Consider the following 24,796-nt stretch of genomic DNA (forward strand, 5'->3'; position numbering starts at 1 on the left):
ACACGTGTTTCCTCTAGCCAATGATGATTTTACACGTGGAAAATTCCCATTGGTCAGGGCTGTTAACGGGTTATCGGATCCAAAACCCGACCCGATAGCTTAATAGCGTTCTGTTACGGTGGATGCCACGTGTCGGTCACCCTTGATGAAAGCACTTCTGTGACGCGCGATTTATCGTCATGGAAGTGGACACTTCTGTGATGATAATTTTGGTAATGTCATGGAACACTTCTACGACAGCACAGGTATGACTATGTTGATTCTGTCATAAATTTTTCACGGATGTACATGCATGACAAAAAATGCGACCTACTATGACAAACACGTATCATCACGGAAGTGTATTTTTTTGTAGTGAATGATTATGTTGTCTATGATGCTGTGATACGTCTCCAACGTATCTATAATTTTTGATTGTTCCATGCTATATTATATTCTGTTTTGGATGTTTAATGGGCTTTATTATACACTTTTATATTAATTTTGGGATTAACCTATTAACCGGAGGCCCAGCCCAAATTGTTGTTTTTTTGCCTATTTCAGTGTTTCACAAGAAAGGAATATCAAACGAAGTCCAAACGGAATGAAACCTTCGGGAACGTGATTTTCTCAACAAACGTGATCCAGGAGACTTGGAGTGGGCGTCAAGAAACAATCGAGGAGGCCACGAGGCAGGGGGGCGCGCCTACCACCCTAGGCGTGCCTTCCACCCTCGTGGGCCCCTCGTTGCTCCACCGACCAACTTCTTCCTCCTATATAAGTCCACGTACCCCGCAAACATCCAGGAGCACCACGAAAACCTAATTCCACCGCCGCAACCTTATGTACCTGAGAGATCCCATCTTGGGGCCTTTTCCGGAGCTCCGCCGGAGGGGGCATTGATCACGGAGGGGCTCTACATCAACTCCATGGCCTCTCCGGTGATGTGTGAGTAGTTTACTTCAGACCTTCGAGTCCATAGCTAGTAGCTAGATGGCTTCTTCTCTCTCTTTGAATCTCAATACAAAGTTCTCCTCGATCTTCTTGGAGATCTATTCGATGTAATCTTCTTTTGCGGTGTGTTTGTCGAGATCCGATGAATTATGGGTTTATGATCAAGTTTATCTATGAACAATATTTGAATCTCCTCTGAATTCTTTTATGTATGATTGGTTATCTTTGCAAGTCTCTTCGAATTATCAGTTTGGTTTGGCCTACTAGATTGATCTTTATTGCAATGGGAGAAGTGCTTAACTTTGGGTTCAATCTTGCGGTGTCCTTTCCCAGTGACAGCAGGGGCAGCAAGGCACATATTGTATTGTTGCCATCTAGGATAAGAAGATGGGGTTTATATCATATTGCATGAGTTTATCCCTCTACATTATGTCATCTTACTTAAAGCATTACTTTGTTCTTGTGAACTTAATACTCTAGATGCATGCTGGATAGCGGTCGATGTGTGGAGTAATAGTAGTAGATGCAGAATCGTTTCGGTCTACTTGTCACCGACGTGATGCCTATATACATGATCATACCTAGAAATTCTCATAACTATGCTCAATTCTATCGATTGCTCGACAGTAATTTGTTTACCCACCGTAATACTTATGCTCTTGAGAGAATACACTAGTGAAACCTATGCCCCCCCGGGTCTATCTTCCATCATATTAATCTTCCAACACTTAGCTATTTCTATTGCCGTTTGTTTTACTTTGCATCTTTATATCTCTTTATCATAAAAATACCAAAAATATTATCTTATCATATCTATCAGATCTCACTCTCGTAAGTGACCGTGAAGGGATTGACAACCCCTTTATCGCGTTGGTTGCAAGGTTCTTATTTGTTTGTGTAGATGCGTGGGACTCGAGCGTGATCTCCTACTGGATTGATACCTTGGTTCTCAAAAACTAAGGGAAATACTTACGCTACTTTACTGCATCACCCTTTCCTCTTCAAGGAAAACCAACGCAGTGCTCAAGAGGTAGCATGCTGCCATTTACACTTTGTTGCATCAAGCTATTTAGGATTTTATAGTTATGATGATGATGTCACTTAGGGTGGGTCGGCGTCGACCAACCCCTAAGTGAAGGGAATTTGTCACTTAGGGTGGCTCGGCGTAGACCAACCCCTAAGTGAAGGCAATTTGTCACTTAGGGTGGCTCGGCATCGACCAACCCCTAAGTGAAGGGAATTTGTCACTTAGGGTGGCTCGGTGTCGACCAACCCCTAATTGAAGGCAATTTGTCACTTAGGGTGGCTCGGCATCGACCAACCCCTAAGTGAAGGCAATTTGTCACTTAGGGTGGCTCGGCGTCGACCAACCCCTAAGTGAAGGCAATTTGTCACTTAGGTTGGCTCAGTGTCGACCAACCCCTAAGTGAAGCAAACTTGTCACTTAGGGTGGCTTGGCATCGACCAACCCCTAAGTGAAGCAAACTTGTCACTTAGGGTGGCTCGACGTCAACCAACCCCTAAGTGAAGGCAATTTGTCACTTAGGGTGGCTCGGCGTCGACCAACCTTAAATGAACCATTTTTGTCACTCTGGGTGTCTCGGCGTCGACCAACCTTAAATGAACCATTTTTGTCACTTTGGGTGTCTCGGTGTTGACCAACCACTAAATGAAGGATCCAAACTACAAACAAACCTTTCATCACAAACCAACATAAAAATAACACTGCAAACACCTTCATTAAATGATCCAAGCTAAACCCATTACATGCCATGCCATACTTCACAGCTTAGTTCAACAGATTCAAATTTGGCACACATTACAAGCCATAGTTCAATGCTTCAAAAGTAACTTAGTTCAACTGATTCAAACTTAACACATTACAAGCCATAGTTCAAAGTTAGTAACTAAAGGCAATGACCCACATGGTCATATGATAGCATAATTTATTCTTCACCACAAATACCCTTGATTTCCTTCAGCTTCCTCTTGTTACTTTCACCAGCTTTCTTCAGGTCAGCAGCAACACACTGCAAAGTACTATTCTCAATGTTCAACTTCTCCTTCTCTTTAGTCAACTCAACAATGTAATGATCCAGCTTCTCCTTCTCTTTCTTCATGTCAGCAAAGCTAAACTCCAAAGTCCACTTATCAGAGCTCATCTTTCCTTCTCTTTTAGATGATTGAACTTCAAATTCCTAATGACATTGGCTTGAGCAACATGAATGCACTTCAACTGATCAACAACTGCCTTCAATATTTTGATCTCAGCATCCTTTTCCATGCTGCTGTCAGCAACATTCATATCAGTTTCATGTGGCAGATTATCCTGGGAATCCAAGAGGTTCTTCACATCTTCAACAAGCTTCTCATAACTCTCCTGCAACTCTTTTTTCTGTTATGCTAGATTGTGCACAGTAAATGAATGCTCAAGGCATGCCATCTTATTGGCCTGGATGCTTGATAACCCGCAAGTATAGGGGATCACAACAGTTTTCGAGGGTAAAGTATTCAACCAAATTTATTGATTCGACACAAGGGGAGCCAAAGAATACTCTCAAGTATTAGCAGCCGAGTTGTCAATTCAACCACACCTGGAAACTTAATATCTGCAGCAAAGTATTTAGTAGAAAAGTAATATGATAGTAGTGATAACGGTAACAAAAGGTAACGGTAGTAAAAGCAATGTTTTTGGTATTTTGTAGTGATGATAGCAATAGCAACAGGAAAGTAAATAAGCGAAGAACAATATAGGAAAAGCTCATAGGCAATGGATCAGTGATGGAGAATTATGCCAGATGCGGTTCATCATGTAACAGTCATAACCTAGGGTGACACAGAACTAGCTCCAGTTCGTCAATATAATGTAGGCATGTATTCTGAATATAGTCATACGTGCTCATGGAAAAGAACTTGCATGACATCTTTTGTCCTACCCTCCCGTGGCAGCGGGGTCCTTATGGAAACTAAGGGATATTAAGGCCTCCTTTTAATAGAGAACCGGAACAAAGCATTAACACATAGTGAATACATGAACTCCTCAAACTACGGTCATCACCGGTAAGTATCCCGATTATTGTCACTTCAGGGTTAACGGATCATAACACATAATAGGTGACTATAGACTTGCAAGACAGGATCAAGAACACTCATATATTGATGAAAACATAATAGGTTCAAATTTGAAATCATGGCACTCGGGCCCTAGTGACAAGCATTAAGAATAGAAAAGTCATAGCAACATCAATCTCAGAACATTGTGGACACTAGGGATCAAACCCTAACAAAACTAACTCGATTACATGATAGATCCCATTCAACCCATCACCGCCCAGCAAGGCTACGATGGAATTACTCACGCACGACGGTGAGCATCATGAAATTGGTGATGGAGGATGGTTGATGATGACGATGGCGACGGATTCCCCTCTCCGGAGCCCCGAACGGACTACAGATCAGCCCTCCCGAGAGGTTTTAGGGCTTGGGGGCGGCTCCGTATTGTAAAACATGATGATTTCTTCTCTCTGATGTTTTTCTCCCTGAAACTCAATATATGGAGGTGGAGTTGGAGTCGGAGAGGCAACAGGGGGCCCACGAGGTAGGGGGCGCGCCCCCACCCTCGTGGCAAGGTGGCGGCCCCCCTGGCCTTCATCTTTTGCAGGTATTTTTCTTATTTTCTGAAAAGTGGCTCCGTGAAGTTTCAGGTCATTCCGAGAACGTTTGCTCCTGCACATAAATAACACCATGGTAATTCTGCTGAAAACAACGTCAGTCCGGGTTAGTTCCATTCAAATCAAGCAAGTTAGAGTCCAAAACAAGGGCAAAAGTGTTTGGAAAAGTAGATACGTTGGAGACGTATCAACTACCCCAAGCTTAAACCTTTGCTTGTCCTCAAGCAATTCAGTTGACAAACTGAAAGTGATAAGGAAAAACTTTTACAAACTCTGTTTGCTCTTGTTGTTGTAAATATGTAAAGCCAGCATTCAAGTTTTCAACAAAGATTATAACTAACCACATTCACAATAACACATAGATCTCAAGTTTACTCATATCAACAGCATAATCAACTAGCGAGCCATAATAATAAATCTCGGATGACAACACTTTCTCAAAACAATCATAACATGATATAACAAGGTGGTATCTCGCTAGCCCTTTCTGAGATCGCAAAACATAAATGCAGAGCACCTTTAAAGACCAAGGACTGACTAGACATTTTAATTCATGGTAAAAGAGATCCAGTCAAGTCATACTCAACGTAAACTCACAATAATGAATGCAAATGATAGCGGTGCTCTCCAACTGGTGCTTTTTTAATTAGAGGATGATGACTCAGCATAAAGGTAAATAGATAGGCCCTTCGCAGAGGGAAGCGGGGATTTGTAGAGGTGCCAGAGCTCGGTTTTGAAACAGAGGTGAATAATATTTTGAGCGGTATACTTTCATTGTCAACATAACAACCAAGAGATGGCGATATCTTCCATGCTACACACATTATAGGCGGTTCCTAAACAGAATGGTAAAGTTTATACTCCCCCTTCCACCAACAAGCATCAATCCATGGCTTGCTCAAAACAACGAGTGCCTCCAACTAACAAGAGTCCCAGGGGGAGTTTTGTTTGCAATATTTTGATTTAGTTTGCATAAAGCATGGGACTGGGCATCCCGGTGACCAGCCATTTATCTCGTGAGTGAGGAGCGGAGTCCACTCCTCTTGAGAATAACCCGCCTAATATGAAAGATACAGACAACCATAGTTGATACATGAGCTATTCGTGCATACAAAACAAGATATTTATTTGAAGGTTTAGAGTTTGGCACATACAAATTTACTTGGAACGGCAGGTAGATACCGTATATAGGCAGGTATAGTGGACTCATGTGGAATAACTTTGGGGTTTAAGGAGTTTGGATGCACAAGCAGTATTCCCGCTAAGTACAGGTGAAGGCTAGCAAAAGACTGGGAAGCGACCAGCTAGAGAGCGACAACAGTCATGAACATGCATTAAAATTAATCAACACCGAATGCAAGCATGATTAGGATATAATCCACCATGAACATAAATATCGTGAAGGCTATGTTGATTTTGTTTCAACTACATGTGTGAACATGTGCCAAGTCAAGTCACTTAAATCATTCAGAGGAGGATACCACCCTATCATACCACATCATAACCATTTTAATAGCATGTTGGCACGCAAGGTAAATCATTATAACTCATAGCTAATCGAGCATGGCACAAGAAACTATGATCTCTAATTGTCATTGCAAACATGTTTATTCATAATAGGCTAAATCAGGAACAATGACCTAATCATATTTACAAAAACAAAAGAGGTCGAGTTCATACCAGCTTTTCTCATCTCAGTCAGTCCATCATATATCATCATAATTGCCTTTCACTTGCACGACCGAACGATGTGAATAATAATAATAGTGCACGTGCATTGGACTAAGCTGGAATCTGCAGGCATTCAATAAACAGGAGAAGACAAGGCAATATGGGCTCTTTTGTCAGATCAACAATAATGCATATAAGAGTCACTTCAACAATTTAATTATGGTCTTCTCCTATCGCCCCAAAGAAAAGAAATAAAACTATTTACACGGGAAAGCTCCCAACAAGCAAAAGAAGAACAGGAAATCTTTTTGGGTTTTCTTCTTTTTAATTACTACTACAAGCATGGAAGGTAAATTAATTAAAAGCTACAACTAAATTTTTTGGTTTTTTCTTAAGGTTTATCAAACACACAAGAAGAAAGCATAAAAAGGAAAATAAACTAGCATGGATGATACAATGAAAAAGTATGAGCACCGACATCTAGCAATGAGTGTGTGAACATAAATGTAATGTAGGTGGGAAATATGTACTCCCCCAAGCTTAGGCTTTTGGCCTAAGTTGGTCTATGGCCACGGCTGGCCTGGCGGATGTCCATAATAGTAGTTGGGGTCGTACTGTGATGCAGCAGCTATCGCCTGCTGAGCTGCAACGTGGCGACGAGCGGTCTCCTCTCTCCTCTCGTACTCATCTGCCTCCTCTCTGGTAATAGTATATCCTCCTCTTGCCTGGTAATCTAAGAAGGCAGGAGCAGGGAGAGTAATACGGACAACACGATGTCTGTCAAAGATTAGTCGATACTGGAGTGGTGATTCGTTCCTCTCGACAAACTGGTGGTGAACCATAACATTAAAATCTAGATAAGCAGGAGGTAATTCAATATCATCTTCGTGTATGGCTATACCAAGAAAATTAGCTATCTGGGTTGCATAAATTCCACCGAAGAAATCTCCATTAAGTCTATTAAGATGCAACCTACGTGCAACAATGGCTCCCAAATTATATGATTTGTCTCCTGACACAGCACTCCTAAGAATACTGAGATCGGGGACACACATGTGAGATGCCTCATCTTTACCATTTATGCATCTACCTGTGAAGAGAGCAAAATAATGTATAGCAGGAAAGTGAATGCTCCCTATGGTAGCTTGTGTAATATCTCTAGATTCTCCCACAGTTATGCTAGCAAGAAAATCTCTAAATTCAGATTTGCGAGGATCCCTTATACTACCCCATTGTGGAAGTTTGCATGCAGTGGTAAAATCCTCTAAGCCCATAGTGTAAGATTTATCATAAAGATCAAACAGGACAGTTGGAGAATTACGTGAAGTTGAAAATTCAAACCTCCTCAAAAAGGTACCGGTGAGGTTATGATACTGGCTGCACTTCTCTTCCTCGAAGCTCACAAGATCAGCGTTATGCAAATATGCATTGAATTCTTCCTTAATTCCCGCTCGATCCATAAAGTTCTCAGAAGGCCACTCACAAGGACGCACTGGAGCGTCTCTTGGTGGCTCTTCATCAGCATCACGCATTGCAAGCTTGGGTCCTTGCTTCCTTGAGGAACCACCTTGGAACATTTTCCTAAGCATTTTTCTTCCTCTGAAAAATTCTGAATTTTTTTAGTAACTTCAAAATAAAAGTAAATCAAACTCAATAATATTGATAACAACTACTCCTACAAGTGCCTAGGGCCTATATCATGCACCAAAACTACTTGGGACCATATAAATTTGACATGCAAGCTCAAGAACAGGGTCACCTAAGCAGCAAAAATTTGCAATGAATAAAGCACTAGAACAAAAACTAATTGGACCAATGGAGGAGTCACATACCAAGGAACAATCTCCCCAAGCAGTTTTGTGAGAGGTGCTTTGAGCAAGGAGATCGAAAATGGCAGCAAAATGAGCTTGGACTCGGGTTTGAGCTGGTTATTCGTGTTTGGGGGAGGAAGATGAAGTGTGTATGTGCAGGAATAAGTGGAGGAGGGCCACCGTGGGCCCACGAGGTAGGGGCGCGCCCTAGAGGGGTGGGCGCCCCCTCCACCCTCGTGGGCAGGTGGTTGACCCCCCCTGGTGTGGTCTCAGTTCCATAAATCCACAAATATTCTAGAAAAAATCATATTTAAATTTCAGGGCATTTGGAGAACTTTTATTTTCGAGGTATTTTCATATTGCACGGATAATCAGATAACAGACAGAAAAATATTTATTTTTATTTTATTTAATATAAATAACAGAAAGTAAAAGTGGGGTACAGAAGGTTGTGCCTTCTAGTTTCATCCATCTCATGGTCATCAAAAGGAATCCACTAACAAGGTTGGTCAAGTCTTGTTAACGAACTCATTTCGAATAACATGGAACCGTAGAAATTTCGAATAACACTATGTTACCTCAACGGGGATATGCATATCCCCAATAATAAGAATATCATATTTCTTCTTGACAGTAGGAAGAGGAAATTCAAAACCTCCAAATATAATAGATGGAATTTTTCCAATAGAATTGATACTGTGAACTTTAGGTTGTTTCCTCGGAAAGTGTACCGTATGCTCATTACCATTAACATGAAAAGTGACATTGCCTTTAGTGCAATCAATAACAGCCCCTGCAGTATTGAAAAAGGGTCTTCCAAGAATAATAGACATACTATCGTCCTTGGGAATATCAAGAATAACAAAGTCTGTTAAAATAGTAACGTTTGCAACTACAACAGGCACATCCTCACAAATACCGACATGTATAGCAGTTGATTTATCAGCCATTTGCAAAGATATTTCAATAGGTGTCAACTTATTCAAATCAAGTCTACGATATAAAGAGAGAGGACTAACATCGGCTCCAAGATCACATAAAGCAGTTTTAACATAGTTTCTTTTAATGGAGCATGGTATAGTTGGTACTCCTGTATCTCCAAGTCTCTTTGATATTCCACCCTTAAAAGTATAATTAGCAAGCATGGTGGAAATTTCAGCTTTCGGTATCTTTCTTTTATTTGCAATAATATCTTTCATGTACTTAGCATAAGGATTGGTTTTGAGTATATCAGTTAATCGCATACGCAAAAAAGATAGGTCTAATCATTTCAGCAAAGCGCTCAAAATCCTCATCATCCTTTTTCTTGGATGGTTTGGGAGGAAAAGGCATGGGTTTCTGAACCCAAGGCTCTCTTTCTTTACCATGTTTCCTAGCAGCAAAGTCTTTCTTATCATAACGTCGATTCTTTGATTGTGGGTTATCAAAATCAACAGCAGGTTCAATTTATATGTCATTATCATTACTAGGTTGAGCATCATCATTAACATTATCACTAGTTTTAGGTTCATTACCAGATTGAGTTTCAGCATCAGAAATAGAAATATCATTTGGATTCTCAGGTGTTTCAACAATAGATCACTAGAAGCATGCAAAGTCATATCATCTGTCTTTTTCTTCTTTTTAGAAGAACTAGGTACATCTATATTATTTCTCTGAGAATCTTGCTCAATTCTCTTAGGGTCCTTCAGGATACAAAGGTTCCTGAGTCATTCTACCAGTTCTAGTAGCCACTCTAACAACATTATCATTATTCTTACTATTCAATTCATTGAGCTAATCATTTTGAGCTTTAAGTACTTGTTCTACTTGAGTTGTAACCATAGAAGCATGTTTACTAATAAGTTTAAGTTCACCTTTAACATTAGCCATATAATCACCCAAGTGTTCAAGCATATTTGAATTGTATTTCAATTGTCTACCAAAATAAGCATTAAAGTCTTCTTGCTTAGCCATAAATTTATCAAACTCACCTAAGCATGGGCTAGCAAATTTAGTAACTGGGATTACAACTTTATCATATCTGTAGAGAGAATTGACCTTTACTACCTGTGTCGGGTTATCAAGACCATGAGTTTCTTCAACAGGCGGTAAATTAAGACCATGTATTTCTTCAATAGGAGGTAAATTCTGAACATCTTCAACTTTAATACCTTTTTCTTTCATAGATTTCTTTACCTCTTGCATATCTTCAGGACTGAGAAATAGAATACCCCTCTTCTTCAGAGTTGGTTTAGGAATAGGTTCAGGAATTGGCTCCGGAGCTGTCCAATTATTTTCATTTGTCAACATATTATTCATTAGAATTTCAGCTTCATCCGGTGTTCTTTCCCTGAAAACAGAACCAACACAACTATCCAGGTAATCTCTGGAGGCATCGGTTAGTCCATTATAAAAGATATCAAGTATTTCATTTTTCTTAATAGGATGATCAGGCAAAGTATTAAGTAATTGGAGAAGCCTCCCCCAAGCTTGTGGGAGACTCTCTTCTTCAATTTGCATAAAATTATATATATCCCTTAAAGCAGCTTGTTTCTTATGAGCAGGGAAATATTTAGCAGAGAAGTAATAAATCATATCCTGGGGACTACGCACACAACCAGGATCAAGAGAATTAAACCATATCTTAGCATCACCCTTTAATGAGAACGGAAATATTTTAAGGATGTAAAAGTAGCAAGTTCTCTCATCTTTAGTAAACAGGGTAGCTATATAATTTAATTTAGTAAGATGTGCCACAACAGTTTCAGATTCATAACCATGAAAAGGATCAGATTCAACCAAAGTAATTATATCAGGATCAACAGAGAATTCATAATCCTTATAAGTAACAAAGATAGGTGAAGTAGCAAAAGCAGGGCCAGGTTTCATTCTAGCATTTAGAGATTGCTTACTCCATTTAGCTAATAACCTTTTGAGTTCATTTCTATTTTGGCACACGAAAATAGCTAAAGAAGCTTCTTGATCAAAAACATAACCCTTAGGAATAACAAGTGGTTCTTCATCATCACTTTCATCAGTATCATCAGATTCAGTATTTTCAATTTCTCTAGCCCTAGCAAGTTGTTCATCAAGAAATCACTAAGTGGCATAGTAGTATCAGGCATAGTGGTAGTTTCATCATAAGTATCATGCATAGCAGAAGTGGCATCATCAATAACATGCGACATATCAGAACGAATAGCAGAAGCAGGTGTAGGTGTCGCAAGCTTACTCATAACAGAAGGTGAAACAAGTGTAGAGCTAGATGGCAATTCCTTACCTCCCCTCATAGTTGAGGGACAGATCTTGGTTTTTGGATCTCTCAAGTTCTTCATAATGATAACAAGATATATATCCCAAGTGACTCAAAGAATAGAGCTATGCTCCTCGGCAACGGCGCCAGAAAATAGTCTTGATAACCCGCAAGTATAGGGGATCGCAACAGTTTTTGAGGGTAAAGTATTCAAACCAAATTTATTGATTCGACACAAGGGGAGCCAAAGAATACTCTCAAGTATTAGTAGGTGAGTTGTCAATTCAACCACACCTGGAAACTTAATATATGCAGCAAAGTATTTAGTAGCAAAGTAATATGATAGTAGTGATAACGGTAACAAAAGGTAACGGTAGTAAAAGCAATGTTTTTGGTATTTTGTAGTGATGATAGCAATAGTAACGGGAAAGTAAATAAGCGAAGAACAATACAGTAAAAGCTCATAGGCAATGGATCGGTGATGGAGAATTATGCCGGATGCGGTTCATCAAGTAACAGTCATAACCTAGGGTGACACAGAACTAGCTCCAGTTCGTCAATATAATGTAGGCATGTATTCTGAATATAGTCATACGTGCTTATGGAAAAGAACTTGCATGACATCTTTTGTCCTACCCTCCCTTGGCAGCGGGGTCCTTATGGAAACTAAGGGATATTAAGGCCTCCTTTTAATAGAGAACCGGAACAAAGCATTAACACATAGTGAATACATGAACTCCTCAAACTACGGTCATCACCGGTAAGTATCCCTATTATTGTCACTTTGGGGTTAACGGATAATAACACATAATAGGTGACTATAGACTTGCAAGATAGGATCAAGAACACTCATATATTGATGAAAACATAATAGGTTCAGATTTGAAATCATGGCACTCGGGCCTAGTGACAAGCATTAAGCATAGCAAAGTCATAGCAACATCAATCTCAGAACATAGTGGACACTAGGGATCAAACCCTAACAAAACTAACTCGATTACATGATAGATCCCATCCAACCCATCACCGTCCAGCAAGCCTACGATGGAATTACTCACGCACGGCAGTGAGCATCATGAAATTGGTGATGGAGGATGGTTGATGATGATGATGGCGATAGATTCCCTTCTCCGGAGCCCCGAACGGACTCCAGATCAGCCCTCCCGAGAGGTTTTAGGGCTTGGCGGCGGCTCCATATCATAAAACGTGATCATTTCTTCTCTCTGTTTTTTCTCTCCCCGAAACTCAATATATGGAGGTGGAGTTGGAGTTGGAGAGACAACAGGGGGCCCACGAAGTAGGGGGCGCGTCCCCACCCTCGTGGCAAGGTGGTGGGCCCCCTGGCCTTCATCTTTTGCAGGTATTTTTCTTATTTTCTGAAAAGTGGCTCCATGAAGTTTCAGGTCATTCCGAGAACGTTTGCTCCTGCACATACATAACACCATGGTAATTCTGCTGAAAACAGCGTCAGTCCGGGTTAGTTCCATTCAAATCATGCAAGTTAGAGTCCAAAACAAGGGAAGAAGTGTTTGGAAAAGTAGATACGTTGGAGACGTATCAATGCTATCCTCATACATAAGCCAAAATTTGTGGAGGGCATTCTGTAGATGATCTGGCCACTCCTCATCTACCCACTGCACTAATCCATAGTTATTAACTCCTTGCAATACAAAATAAAGTAGTTCAAACATGTTGTCACATGTTACATATTCAGTTAAGTTAAGGTGCAGATTCAGTTAGATCAATTCAACTCACAAAACTAAACAACAATTATTGTGAGCATTTTCCTAACATGAACAGTTACTATGAACATAAATCAGTATCAATGAACCATGAACAGGAACTATGAGCAATGAACAGTAAACCCTAGAACATGAACAATTAACCCTAGAACAAATGAACTATACTACACATAGGAGAGGTTTCACTTTGCAACTAATTTGCTAACTTACTTCTAGGGCACAAGCAATGAACCTCCTCCTACTGCTTATCCCCTGGAATACAACACATTTCTTCCCTGGCTTGCCATGCTCGCACATCACCCTCAAATCGCCAGCAGCACCAGTGAACAACAGGTCATCCATTGTTGGTGGGATCTGGGCAACACAAATGTACTGGTTCAAATCGAGCTCAAACCCTAAATCCAAAATGCCCAAATCCAAACCCTAAATGCAGTCCTGGTGGAACCAACTGACCTTAATAGGGGAGTCGTATGAAGAAATGATCTACACGTCGGAGTCCTCACTGCTCGAGCCGTCGCTCCAAGACACCATGGTGACCGGCGGTGAGCGGAAAGGCGAGAGGAGGCAAAGCAAGGTTGAGAGCGCGAGGGAGAGCAGAGGAGTAAGTGAGGGAGAAGTGGAGTGGGGGCGGTGCGGTTGGCCCGACCAACGCGAGCTGACCAAGTCGTCTCGACCAGACGGCGCCATTTGCGGTCCGTTATGCCACGTAGGGGAAACCGGGCCCTAGCTGTCGGAAATGCACTCAAACGAAGCAAATCGGTCGATTATTGCACACTGCAAAAAGTTTATTGAATGTGCGGTGCTTTTTGCAAATGATTAGCGACCTCGTGGTTTTCCGCAATCGATGCCCCAAATGTGGTGGTTTTTTGCAATTCACTCGAACCGAAGGCCCGATACATTTTTAGCTGACCGTTAACATGGTCTGTAATGCCATCATGCTTTCTAAGAAATTTTATCAATTCTGTAATGCCATGAGTTGGTTGTGGCATGCTACGGTCCTGTAATCAAGTTGCTCAATGGATGGCACAGGTTCCACGTATGCAGAGATTGCACGTGGACAATGAAGATTTGTAGGAGGATGACCAATCGTTGGTGAAGTGGTTGTGGGGTGCGAAAACTCCTTTGTTGTATCCTTTTACCAGTACCATGAGTGGGGTACGCACTTACGTGGCTCCGTTCGCCCTCTAATTCGTACACTTCTGTGTACTGTAAAATCATGAAAAACCACTTGTAATTGTAATTGATATATGCTATGAATACGTCGTAATACGGTCCATTATACATGTCGGTCTTGTACATATTCATCGTACATACTATTCTACTATTCCCTCTTTGACTATAGGTGGACCTTATATGTTTACTCCTTTGCTTCCTGTTCATCTCCTTCCTGATGTCTTTGCATTTTCAGTCTGTACGAACTCTTCTTCCTTTTCTACATCATCAATGTTGTGCCATTTTGTTTCTTCCAATGCTTTGTATTCTATTCGCATTCATGTAATTTCTTTGCTTCGCTGCTTCATCTACTGTGGGTATTCTGCGCACTATCAATATGGGATCTTGATACGTCTCCAATGTATTTATAATTTTTGATTATTTCATGCTATTATAATATCAATCTTGGATGTTTTATATACATATATGAGCAACTTTATATCTTTTTTGGTACTAACCTATTAACTTAGTGCCCAGTGTCAGTTGCTGTTTTTTGCTTGTTTTTGACTTTGCAAAATATCAATACCAAACGAAATCCAAATACCGCAAATTTTTTGGAGATTTTTTTCTAGCAATAAGAGACCCTGCAAGCTTCTGGAGTACATGAGAAGATGGAGGAGTGGCCCACTAGGCACCAGGGCACGCCAGAGGCCCCCTGGTGGGTAGTGGGTCCCACGGCCCTTTGTTTGACCTAACTCCGCCTATATAAATACTCCAAAATCAGGAAACCTACGAGGGAGTCCACGAAATATATTTTCCACCGCCACAAGCCACTATTCTCGAGAGATCCCATCTGGGGCCCTTTTGGAACTCTGCCGGAGGGGGAAACGATCACGGAGGGGTTCTTCATCATCCTTGTTGCCCCTCCGATGTTGCGTGAGTAATTTACCACAGACCTACAGATCCATAGTTAGTAGCTATATGAATTCTTGTCTCCTTTTGATTCTCAATACAATGTTCTCCTTGTTGTTCTTGGAGATCTATTTGATGTAATGACTTTTTGCGGTGTGTTTGTTGAGATCCGATGAATTGAGAGTTTATGATCAGATCAATCCATGAATATTATTTGAGTTTTCTCTGAACTCTTTCATGCATGATTAAGATAGCTTCGTATTTCTTCTCCAATTTATTGGTTTGGTTTGGCCAACTAGATTGATTTATATATCTTGCCATAGGAAGAGATGCTTCGTAATGGGTTCGATCTTGCGGTGCTCAATCCAAGTGACAGAAGAGGACATGACACGTATGTATTGTTGTTATGAAGGGTAAAAAGATGGGGTTTAATCATATGTGAGTTTATCTTGTCTACATCATGTCATCTTAGTTAAAACATTACTCCGTTTTCCATGAACTTAATACACTAGATGCATGCTGGATAGCGGTCGATGTGTGGAGTAATAATAGTAGATGCAGAATCATTTCGGTCTACTAATCTTGGATGTGATGCCTATATGTTTGATCATTGCTTTGGATATCATCATAACTATTTGTCGGCGTTCTGGAAACGGGGGTCCCTAGACTTGCCTGCCTGCGGCCCACGGCGTGGCTTTGCTAGCAGACCCGTATGACCCATCTTCATCAACAAGAAATCAAGACCCTCGCGAGGGGACAAGCCTCGCGGGGCGGACGACACAAGATCTCCTCGGGAGCGGCCTCACCAGGCTGGCTCGTGAGGGCCGGAGAGTTCAAGGCCGGGCAAACCTCGCGAGGTTCTCGTGACGTAAGCCATGACGATCGAGACCAGGCGGGCACCAGCGCGCGCAGCATCCTTGTTTCCTCTTTGGTGCTAAGGGGGGCAAGCGCAGGTGCATAGTACCGAGGCATCTAGCAAAGGTTTCCATATTGGTGCAACGAGACCAAGACCAGAAGGACGGCAAGACGGAGGTCACCGTGGAGCCCAAGACAGCGTCACCACCAGAGCTAGATGCAGGCGAAGACTGCTTTTGTCAGGATAGCTTATACTAGTTGTCCCCTTTCAAATTGGTCGTTGTTGGCTCCCTTCCCGCTCAATATTTGAGGAGAGGACCAGGGACACTATAAATAGAACTAGCCACCACCATAGCTAGAGGGACAAGGGATCCGAGATTGGAGCCACCACATCCTTGGCAGCACACCCACCACACACAAGAACGCCTCAACCTCAGGAGGCTGTTCTTCCCCTTGTACTATTCATCCTCAGCCCAACAGGCAATCCACCAGCACACTGGAGTAGGGTATTACACCACAATGGTGGCCCGAACCAGTATAAATCTTGTGTCCTTTGTGTTGCGAGTTCGTCGAGTTAGTTTGTGAGATCTTAGCTAAGTTAGGACGTGGATCGATAGGGGGAAGATCTTCGCGCGCACCCCAGTGTTTGAAGCTTAAGGGTTTTGTCGGAACCCGTGATCCGACATTTGGCGCGCCAGGTAGGGGTGCGTCGAAGCTTCCTTCCCGTTGCTCCGCGTCACGTCGCTTCATCGTCTCCACGACGGACGCACGTCGTGCCCGTGCCGAGCGCCGAGCTGCCCTCGCCACCCGCGTTGCTCAGACGGCCCCTGTTGGCGGGCCACCCCGTCGCTCTCCGTCGTCTGCCTCCAACGCCGCCACCGGCCTGGCGGGGAACGAGCAGCAAGCATCCTCGCTGCACCCCTCGGTGCGACAGGACGGCCGCACCGCCACTCCATCGCTGACTCCCGCTGGTTCGTCGTCTCACGCTCGTCGCGTTCCCATGGACGCACGGGCCGCGCTCCTCATGGCGCACGAGCTCCTGCGCTACCGCCCAGTCGACGACCTCTACGAGGACTGGCTTGACCGCATCGCCGAGCTAGTCCGCGCCGCAGGGGACTCCCCTGCGCCGTCCCACTCTCTGCCTTGCCCTCCGCCAGCCATGGGCGGTGCAGCTCATGAAGCGCCTCCACCATCTCTGCCCAAGAAGGCGCCCTAGCGCCAAGGCACGCGGCTCCACGGCGCGACCCACCGCGTCCGGCGCCCGCGCGTGAAGAAAGAAGCTGTCAAGAAGTCCCTCGACCACGAGCGAATGCTCCACCACTCCTCGCTCCGCCGTGCCAGGATCGTTAGCTGCGGCAAGGCCCCGCGCCGCTGGCCATAGCGGCACGCGGGCACCAAGACCAAGCTCCACCTCCAAGGCGGGCCCCGGTGACCATGGCCGGCTGTCGCGCCTTCACCCCCGAGCCGCGCAGCATCGCCTGGTCGAGCAAGTTCAAGCCAGATCCGCCTCCTCGCTACGATGGCACCCCCGACCCCGGGGAGTTCCTGCAGCTCTACGAGCTGAGCATCGAGGCGGTCAACGGCGACGAGAAAGTCATGGCGAAATGGTTTCCCATGGCTCTCAAGGATGGCCCCCGCTCCTGGCTCCTGAACATGCCTCTAGGCTCAATTTCCTCCTGGGACAAGATGCGCAACCGCTTCATCGCCAACTTCCAGGGCACTCACGACCGCCCCCCGGTCGCGGGCGACCTGCGCCGCATCAAGCAACAACCAGGAGAGACCCTGCAGAAGTACATTCAGCGCTTCAACAGCGCGCGAATCAAGATCCCCAAGGTGACCGACGAGGCCATCATCTCAGCGTTCTCCGACGGTGTCCGCGACGTCAAGATGAAGGAGGAGCTCGCCATCCATGAGGAGTTGTGCACGACCTTGGAACTGTTCAACATCACGACCAAGTGTGCAAGAGCTGAGGAGGGGCGCCTCTCCCTCCTCGAGCTCCTTGCTGCAGACCCGGAGGAGAAGAAGACCAAGGCGAAGGACGTGAAGCGCAAGGGAGCAGCCGTGCTCACGGCGGAGCCAGTCACCAAGCGCGGCAGAGACCAGCCTGAGTCATCCAAGGGCAGCTGACCGTTTTGCGCCTTCCACAACCTGCATACCCACAATACCAGTGACTATCAAGAGCTCAGAGCCATTCGAGAAGGACGCTTCGGTCGATGCCCCGAGCACAGCGACCGGGGCTACGACCGAGGAGGAGGACATGGTGGCGGACGCTGGGACAACCGTGGCCCGCGCCAGGAGTGGCACGACCGGCCTCATGAGGACCGCTGGCAGGATCAGCCTCGCGAGGGCGACTAGAGGGACCAGCCTCGTGAGGCTCGTCCTCAAGGCAACGCTGGCCTTCCTCCATTACCGCCACCACCCAGAAGGAATGACGACCACCATCAAGACGAGGGGGCTGGGGGCTTCCAGGAGCCACGCGCTATCGCCTGCATCTTGGGCGGAGCTCAAGCCCCAGCCTTGCAGCGTATCTTCAAACAATTTGCCCATGAAGTGAATGCAGTTCTCCCCAAGCTCGAGGCCACACGCCGCTCAGACGGTCCAGGTGCCCCATCACGTTTAGTTCGGCAGATCAGCTCAAGTGCGCGGCTACTGTAGGCGTCCTCCCAATGCTCTGTTCACCGGTCATCAGCAACATGCAAGTTACCAAGACCCTCATCGACGACGGCGCATGGCTCAATGTCCGGTCCGTCGACACATTCGACAACCTCCAAGTGCCATATGGCCAGCTTCAGCCTACCAAGCCTTTCTCAGGAGTGACCGATGGCTCTACTACCCTGATTGGGCAGGTCCGCCTCCCCGTTACCTTTGGAGAACGCAACAACTACCGCACCGAGCTCATCGACTTCAACGCCGCCTACATCCACCTGCCATACAACGCCATCCTCGGGTATCCAGCCCTGGCCAAGTTCATGGCGGTGACCCATCACGGCTACAATGTCCTCAAGATGCCGGGAAGCGGCGGAATCATCGTCGCCTCGTGCGAAGAAAGAGACGCGGTGTGCTCCCTCGAGCGTGCCTTCCAAGCTGCAGCAATCAACGACCCTGACAGTCAGGGCGAGTGCCCTCCTGAGGCCACCCCCAAGAAGAAGAAGCAGCTGCGCCAAGCAGGGCCTCAGGCAAGCGGCGCCTCGTTAGGATCGGCGCCCGCGCCTAGGGCCCCTTCTTCCATCACATAGGAAAGCGCGCCCAGCGCCCCTCTCAGGCAGGCTCGGGGGCTCTCTTCTGGAGGGCCTCAGACTTTTCCAACACTAAGAGGGAGGCGCTTGGGCACCACTTGGAGGCGTGCTTCGCGACACGTTTCCCTCAGGAGAACACAGGGCAAGGAGTGCCCCCCGCTCGGGAGTTCATCACCAAGGCCACTCAGGAACTGCAAGACGCGAGGGCCATGTGCGGTGGCTGCCGCTCACCGGGGGCAACTCCCCATCCAAGCGAGGATGCCGGGCTGCGCGTCTGCATCGACGTCCTAGGGCTCAATCGGGCCGCCTCTCAGGAACTTCCCTGGCCTTCGCGCGTGGGACGCTGTGAGGGCCCACCTCACAACTACGTTCGCATGCCCTTTGGCCTGCCCAGTGTGGCGGTCGCCTATCAACGCAACCTGCGGAGAATCCTGGCGGCTCAGGAGGCCAGACACCACGCGGTGCTGATGGAGATAAAGACGGTCTTCAAGGAACCCCCTGGACCCCCAGAGCCACCCGAGGCTCAGGGCCCCGGTGGCTCATGAGGGGCAGCCCCTTCGCCGCGTGCCTTCAGCTACCCCAACTCTCCTTCATCAACAGAACCAGGTGACATTTTCCAAACTTCATTCAGCTTGGAGCACCCCCAGGGCTGCATCATTCCCAGGCCGCGTGGGTACGTCCCTGTGGCATGTATCTTTCCTTTTATGTCTTTAGCTTACCCTATTGGGGGCGCCCCTCGGGCTGCATCATCCCCAAGCCGCTCGGGCCGGACCCAGTGGCATGCATCGTCCCTGCATTTACCTGAGCTAGGTTGCTTCCATGCTTAATCTATCTATGACTATCGCCTGCTTGATTGTCACCCACCATGGGAGTCGCGCGCCGGCCGTCTTTCTTTAGGACCCTTCGCGCTATCCAACCATTTCACAGGACCAAGACAACAAACAAGAATCAAGACCAGGCGCAACCCACCTTTAGGTAGGGCCTCGTGAGTCCCGTGCCGGCTCATGAGTGTCCAGACACACCTCGTCTAGCCCTGTCATGCAAGCCACGTGTCAGGGAAGGGTTGTACACGCCCCGGGGGCTCCCCGCAGTAGGGAGTCCCCTCTCACACGCCAAAAGCAAACTAGCAATCACCACGGCGACCGGTGCCCTTCCTTGCGCTAACTTGCAGGAACTTCATGAGGGCCACAACAGACGGTACCGTGGACTCTCTCTCTCTTCTCTCATGCGATTCGCTTGCGTGTTAAAAGGGGGGCTCCTGAGCATCACGCCTCAGGAGCTCTTACTGGCCCTCCAGCCCTCACCCCCTGTCCTTGACCACGGCACGCAACCTGGCATACCAGCGGCGGCTGAGCTCGCTCACGGGCTGGGACCTGAGGACGCAAAGCACCAAGAAGGACATGGAGGGGAGGGGAGGCCCGCACGGGCCAGACCTAGCCACACTACAGCGACCGGTGTGCGAGTCCGGCACGACTCGAGGAGAAGACCCCAGACAGCCAAAGATAAGTTCTCGCTCTAGATCCACCAGTTGCTTGCAGCACTAGACCCTCGCTCACTCCTTTCGCTGCCCTGCTGTGGCAACATTTTCTTCCTTCCCCATCCTAAGGCAGTTGCCTGCACGCTAAGGGGAGACCTCTTGAGCATCGCGTCTCAGGAGCTCTTACTGGACCTTGGGCTGCTCACCTCCTGGCCTTGACCACGGCACGCGATCTGCATACCAGCGACGGCTGCAGCCTGCCTGGGGACCGAGACCTGTCAACGTAGAGCACCAAGCTGCCGCAGGATTGGAAAGGGGAGGACGAGCCTCGGCAGGATATGCGCACACAAATCTTCATAACGAGGACTATATTGACAAAAGGAATTATATACGCTTTACATACCCCCACGGGGTCCGTTTCTTGATTCCTCGCAGGAAATAGTGAAGGCGAACACTGTCTACACCAACCTTTTAACAGTCGGGCAGTTGCCGAGGCAGCGTGGGGAAGCGGAGACGCCCATGTCCAATCAACCGCCACACGTCGACCGAGGCCGCAGGCTATGGGGGCCCGCGGCGCTCCGCACTTGACCCTTGGTTTCGCCTCGAAGCCAAGCCCGAGCGCACCTTGGGCCCAGGGGCTACTGTCGGCGTTCTGGGAACGGGGGTCCCTAGACTTGCCTGCCTGCGGCCCTGAAAGGATCGAGAAGAGGTGTCTAGAGGGGGGTGATTAGACACTAAGTGCTAAAAGTTGCAGTTTTTAACTTCTTTAAGTTGAAGTGGAGTTTTGGCACAAGTTTAACAAACACAATACATATCAAGCAAGCATGCAAAGAGTATATGAGCAGCGGAAAGTAAAGCATGCAACTTGCAAGAATGAAAGGGGAAGGGTTTGGAGAATTCAAACGCAATTGGAGACACGATGTTTTTGTCGTGGTTCCGATAGGTGGTGCTATCGTACATCCACGTAGATGGAGACTTCAACCCACGGAGGGTAACGGTTGCGCGAGTCCACGGAGGGCTCCACCCACGAAGGGTCCACGAAGAAGCAACCTTGTCTATCCCATCATGGCCATCGCCCACGAAGGACTTGCCTCACTAGCGGTAGATCTTCACGAAGTAGGCGATCTCCTTGCCCTTACAAACTCCTTGGTTCAACTCCACAATCTTTGTCGGAGGCTCCCAAGTGACACCTAGCCAATCTAGGAGACACCACTCTCCAAGAAGTAACAAATGGTATCTTGATGATGAACTCCTTGCTCTTGTGCTTCAAATGATAGTCTCCCCAACACTGAACTCTCTCTCACAGGATTTGGATTTGGTGGAAAGAGAATTTTAGTGGAAAGCAACTTGGGGAAGGCTAGATATCAAAATTCATATGGTGGGAATGGAATATCTTGGTCTCAACACATGAGTAGGTGGTTCTCTCTCAGAAAATGTGTATTGGAAGTGTAGGTATGTTATGATGGCTCTCTCCACGAATGAAGAGTAGGTGGAGGGGTATATATAGCCTCCACGCAAAATCTAACCGTTACACACAATTTACCAATCACGGTGAGACCGAATTGAAAAACTCGGTCTGACCGATTTAGCAAACCTAGTGACTGTTAGGATTTTCGGTGGGACCGACTGGATCAACTCAGTGGGACCGATGTGCTAGGGTTAGGGTAAATCCAAAACTCGGTTTGACTGATTACTCAAACTCGGTGGGACCGATTTGGGTAATAAGCGAAATAGAGAGTTGGCCAAGCAAACTCGGTGGGGCCGATTGCATATCTTGGTGGGACCGAAAATATTGCAATAGGTAATAGAGAGTTTGCATGCCTATCTCGGTGAGACCGAGATCCCATCGGTGAGACCGAACTGATTAGGATTTCTGGCAGTGGCTATGTCAACTGAACTCGGTAGCTCCAGATAGAAAGAATCGGTGGGGCCGAGTTTGACTTTTGGTTTAGGACATATGTGGATGTGGGAAGGTAGTTGAGGGTTTTGGAGCATATCACTGAGCACTTTGAGCAAGCAAGCCATTAAGCAACACATCATCCCTCCTTGATAGTATTGGCATTTCCTATAGACTCAATGTGATCTTGGATCACTAAAATGTAAAATGTAGAGTCTTGATCTTGAAGCTTGAGCCAATCCTTTGTCCTTAGCATCTTGAAGGGATTCCACATCCTCTAGTCCATGCCACTTCATTGTTGAACTTATCTGAAACATACTAGGTAAAAATGTTAGTCCAACAAGAGATATGTTGTCATTAATTACCAAAACCACCTAGGGAGCACTTGTGCTTTCAATCTCCCCCTTTTTGGTAATTGATGGCAACATAAATCAAAGCTTTAGATAAGGATATAGAGAGTAGCAAGTAAAGCTTTGGAAAGACATGTAACAAGCGTAGGCTCCCCCTACATGTATGCAAACATGTGAATATGTCATATAGAAGCATGTGAGAGCATAACCATGATAGAGTAGCAATGTGTTACATGTATCTTGGCTATATGCATCAGAGCAAGTGATGAAAATGTGAGAAATGTACCTTCATGCCCATGAGGCAAACAGTATGTACATCAGCAAGAATTTCTCATACACATGATTATGATGCATATACTTACCTTGTGGTCTTGAGTTGGCTAGGATGGGATGAGCCTGCGTAAACAAGGTTAGATAACACAGATGCACCCACTAGCTAGAGCAAACAAAAGAAACCACAAGAGTACGGAGACTGGGATGACATGTAGAATGAGTACAGAGTACCACGATAGATATTGACATGTCCCCAAAGAGAAAGATATGCAATGAATTTAATGAATTTCTTTCCCTTGGATGTCTTGCTCCCCCTGAATCTAGCATGTGATGCTAGGAGAAGATAGGGAACAGAAAAAAACAAAGCTAATGCAAATAAGCACATATGAACATGTCTTTCCCCCAAGAATACATGTGGCATCTCTCCTCTTGAACATCAAGCATCTGGGATCCTTGAAGATTACTCTTTCCTGGAGTATTCCCTCCCCCTAGAGATATTATTAAGCTTTGATGTGATCTCTCTCTCCCCCTTTGACATCAATTTCCAAGAAGGGTCTTCTGGAATTTGTTGTGAATGGGTTCGGTCCTTGAATCACAGTACAAAGCATTAAGGTAAATGTGATGCTTGCAGAGGACAAGATTCATTGAGTGGAGCTGGATCAAGAATAAAGCAGGAATAAGTGGCAAAATGTTTTTCCTGTAGTGAAATCAGTGTCACCGAGTTGTATGCTTCGGTTGCCCCGAAAATCTTCGGCTATACCGGAAACATGAAACCGGTGGAACCGAGTTCATCACAGAGAAAAACACTTGTTACCTCAGCTCACTAGACAAATAAGATCTCACAAAGATTTGTAATGAATTGGATGCAGAGAATGCAGAACAAAGAACAAAGAATAGAAACTAAAAGGCCTAGATGAAGCCCCTTTTTTTGAAAGGGGTAACAAATATGCATGAGACAAATGCAAGAACACAGAAAAGGAACACAAGAGAACTTCATCTAGAGATGGTCGGCGACAAAGTCACCTATGTTAGAGTACATTGACTGAGGATTCAAGTGAGATCACTTGATCATAGGTCGTACTCATCATTTAAGCTCAAAATGGGGTTACCATTTTTCTTTTAAGTATCTTGATGTATTCACATCTTGTCGAGTTGCTTTGACTCATGACTTGGAGTAAAGCTACTCTAAGATGGAATATCATACCTTGGGTGGCGGTGTTGATCTTGATCATGTAGTTGAACTTGTGTGGGTTGCTCAAGGTTGATGTAGCCCATCAAGAGTTGGGAGCACCCTTTGTATTTTGAGTTCATCTACCTACATGGGTTAGTTTTCGCAAGGAAGAGCACTTGTGTATCCAACATGACAATCATGAAGCTCAACATAGAATTTGTCAAAGGATATGCTTGAAAGGTTTCGTGTTTCCTTGTCATCAAGTGCCATTGTATAGAGACTTGGTGATGTAGAGATTGGTCAAGATGTGAGTGAGTTGCAGTCTCATAGAATTAGAGTCATCTAAGTACCTACAAGGGTTAGATAACATGCAAGATGCAAATATATCCAAGACATAAGATTATCATCAT

At 45.6% G+C, this 24,796-nt stretch overlaps 1 protein-coding gene across 1 annotated transcript; it reads right to left on the reverse strand.

Annotated features, from left to right (window-relative positions):
- Positions 1 to 2,879: 2,879 nt before the first annotated feature.
- On the reverse strand, positions 2,880 to 13,750 carry LOC147965744 (uncharacterized). Its single transcript, XM_087530587.1, has 4 exons — positions 13,567 to 13,750; positions 13,274 to 13,458; positions 3,185 to 3,328; positions 2,880 to 3,131 (listed from the first exon to the last, which is right to left on the reverse strand). Exons 1-4 carry the CDS (start codon positions 13,748 to 13,750, stop codon positions 2,880 to 2,882), a joined length of 765 nt encoding a protein of 254 aa, XP_087386713.1.
- Between the last annotated feature and the right edge of the window lie 11,046 nt (positions 13,751 to 24,796).

The sequence above is a fragment of the Triticum urartu genome, chromosome 6A (assembly GCF_056163025.1).
Source record: "Triticum urartu cultivar PI428250 chromosome 6A, HENAU_Tu73, whole genome shotgun sequence".
NCBI classification, from domain to species: Eukaryota; Viridiplantae; Streptophyta; class Magnoliopsida; order Poales; family Poaceae; genus Triticum; species Triticum urartu.

Coding starts and splice junctions, on each gene's coding strand:
- LOC147965744 (XM_087530587.1), bottom strand. CDS start 13,750: ATGGCGCCGTCTGGTCGAGACGACTTGGTCAGCTCGCGTTGGTCGGGC. Junction 13,459..13,566: donor TTGGAGCGACGGCTCGAGCA/GTGAGGACTCCG, acceptor TTTTGGATTTAG/GGTTTGAGCTCGATTTGAAC. Junction 3,329..13,273: donor TCATTGCTTGTGCCCTAGAA/GTAAGTTAGCAA, acceptor CTAGCATAACAG/AAAAAAGAGTTGCAGGAGAG.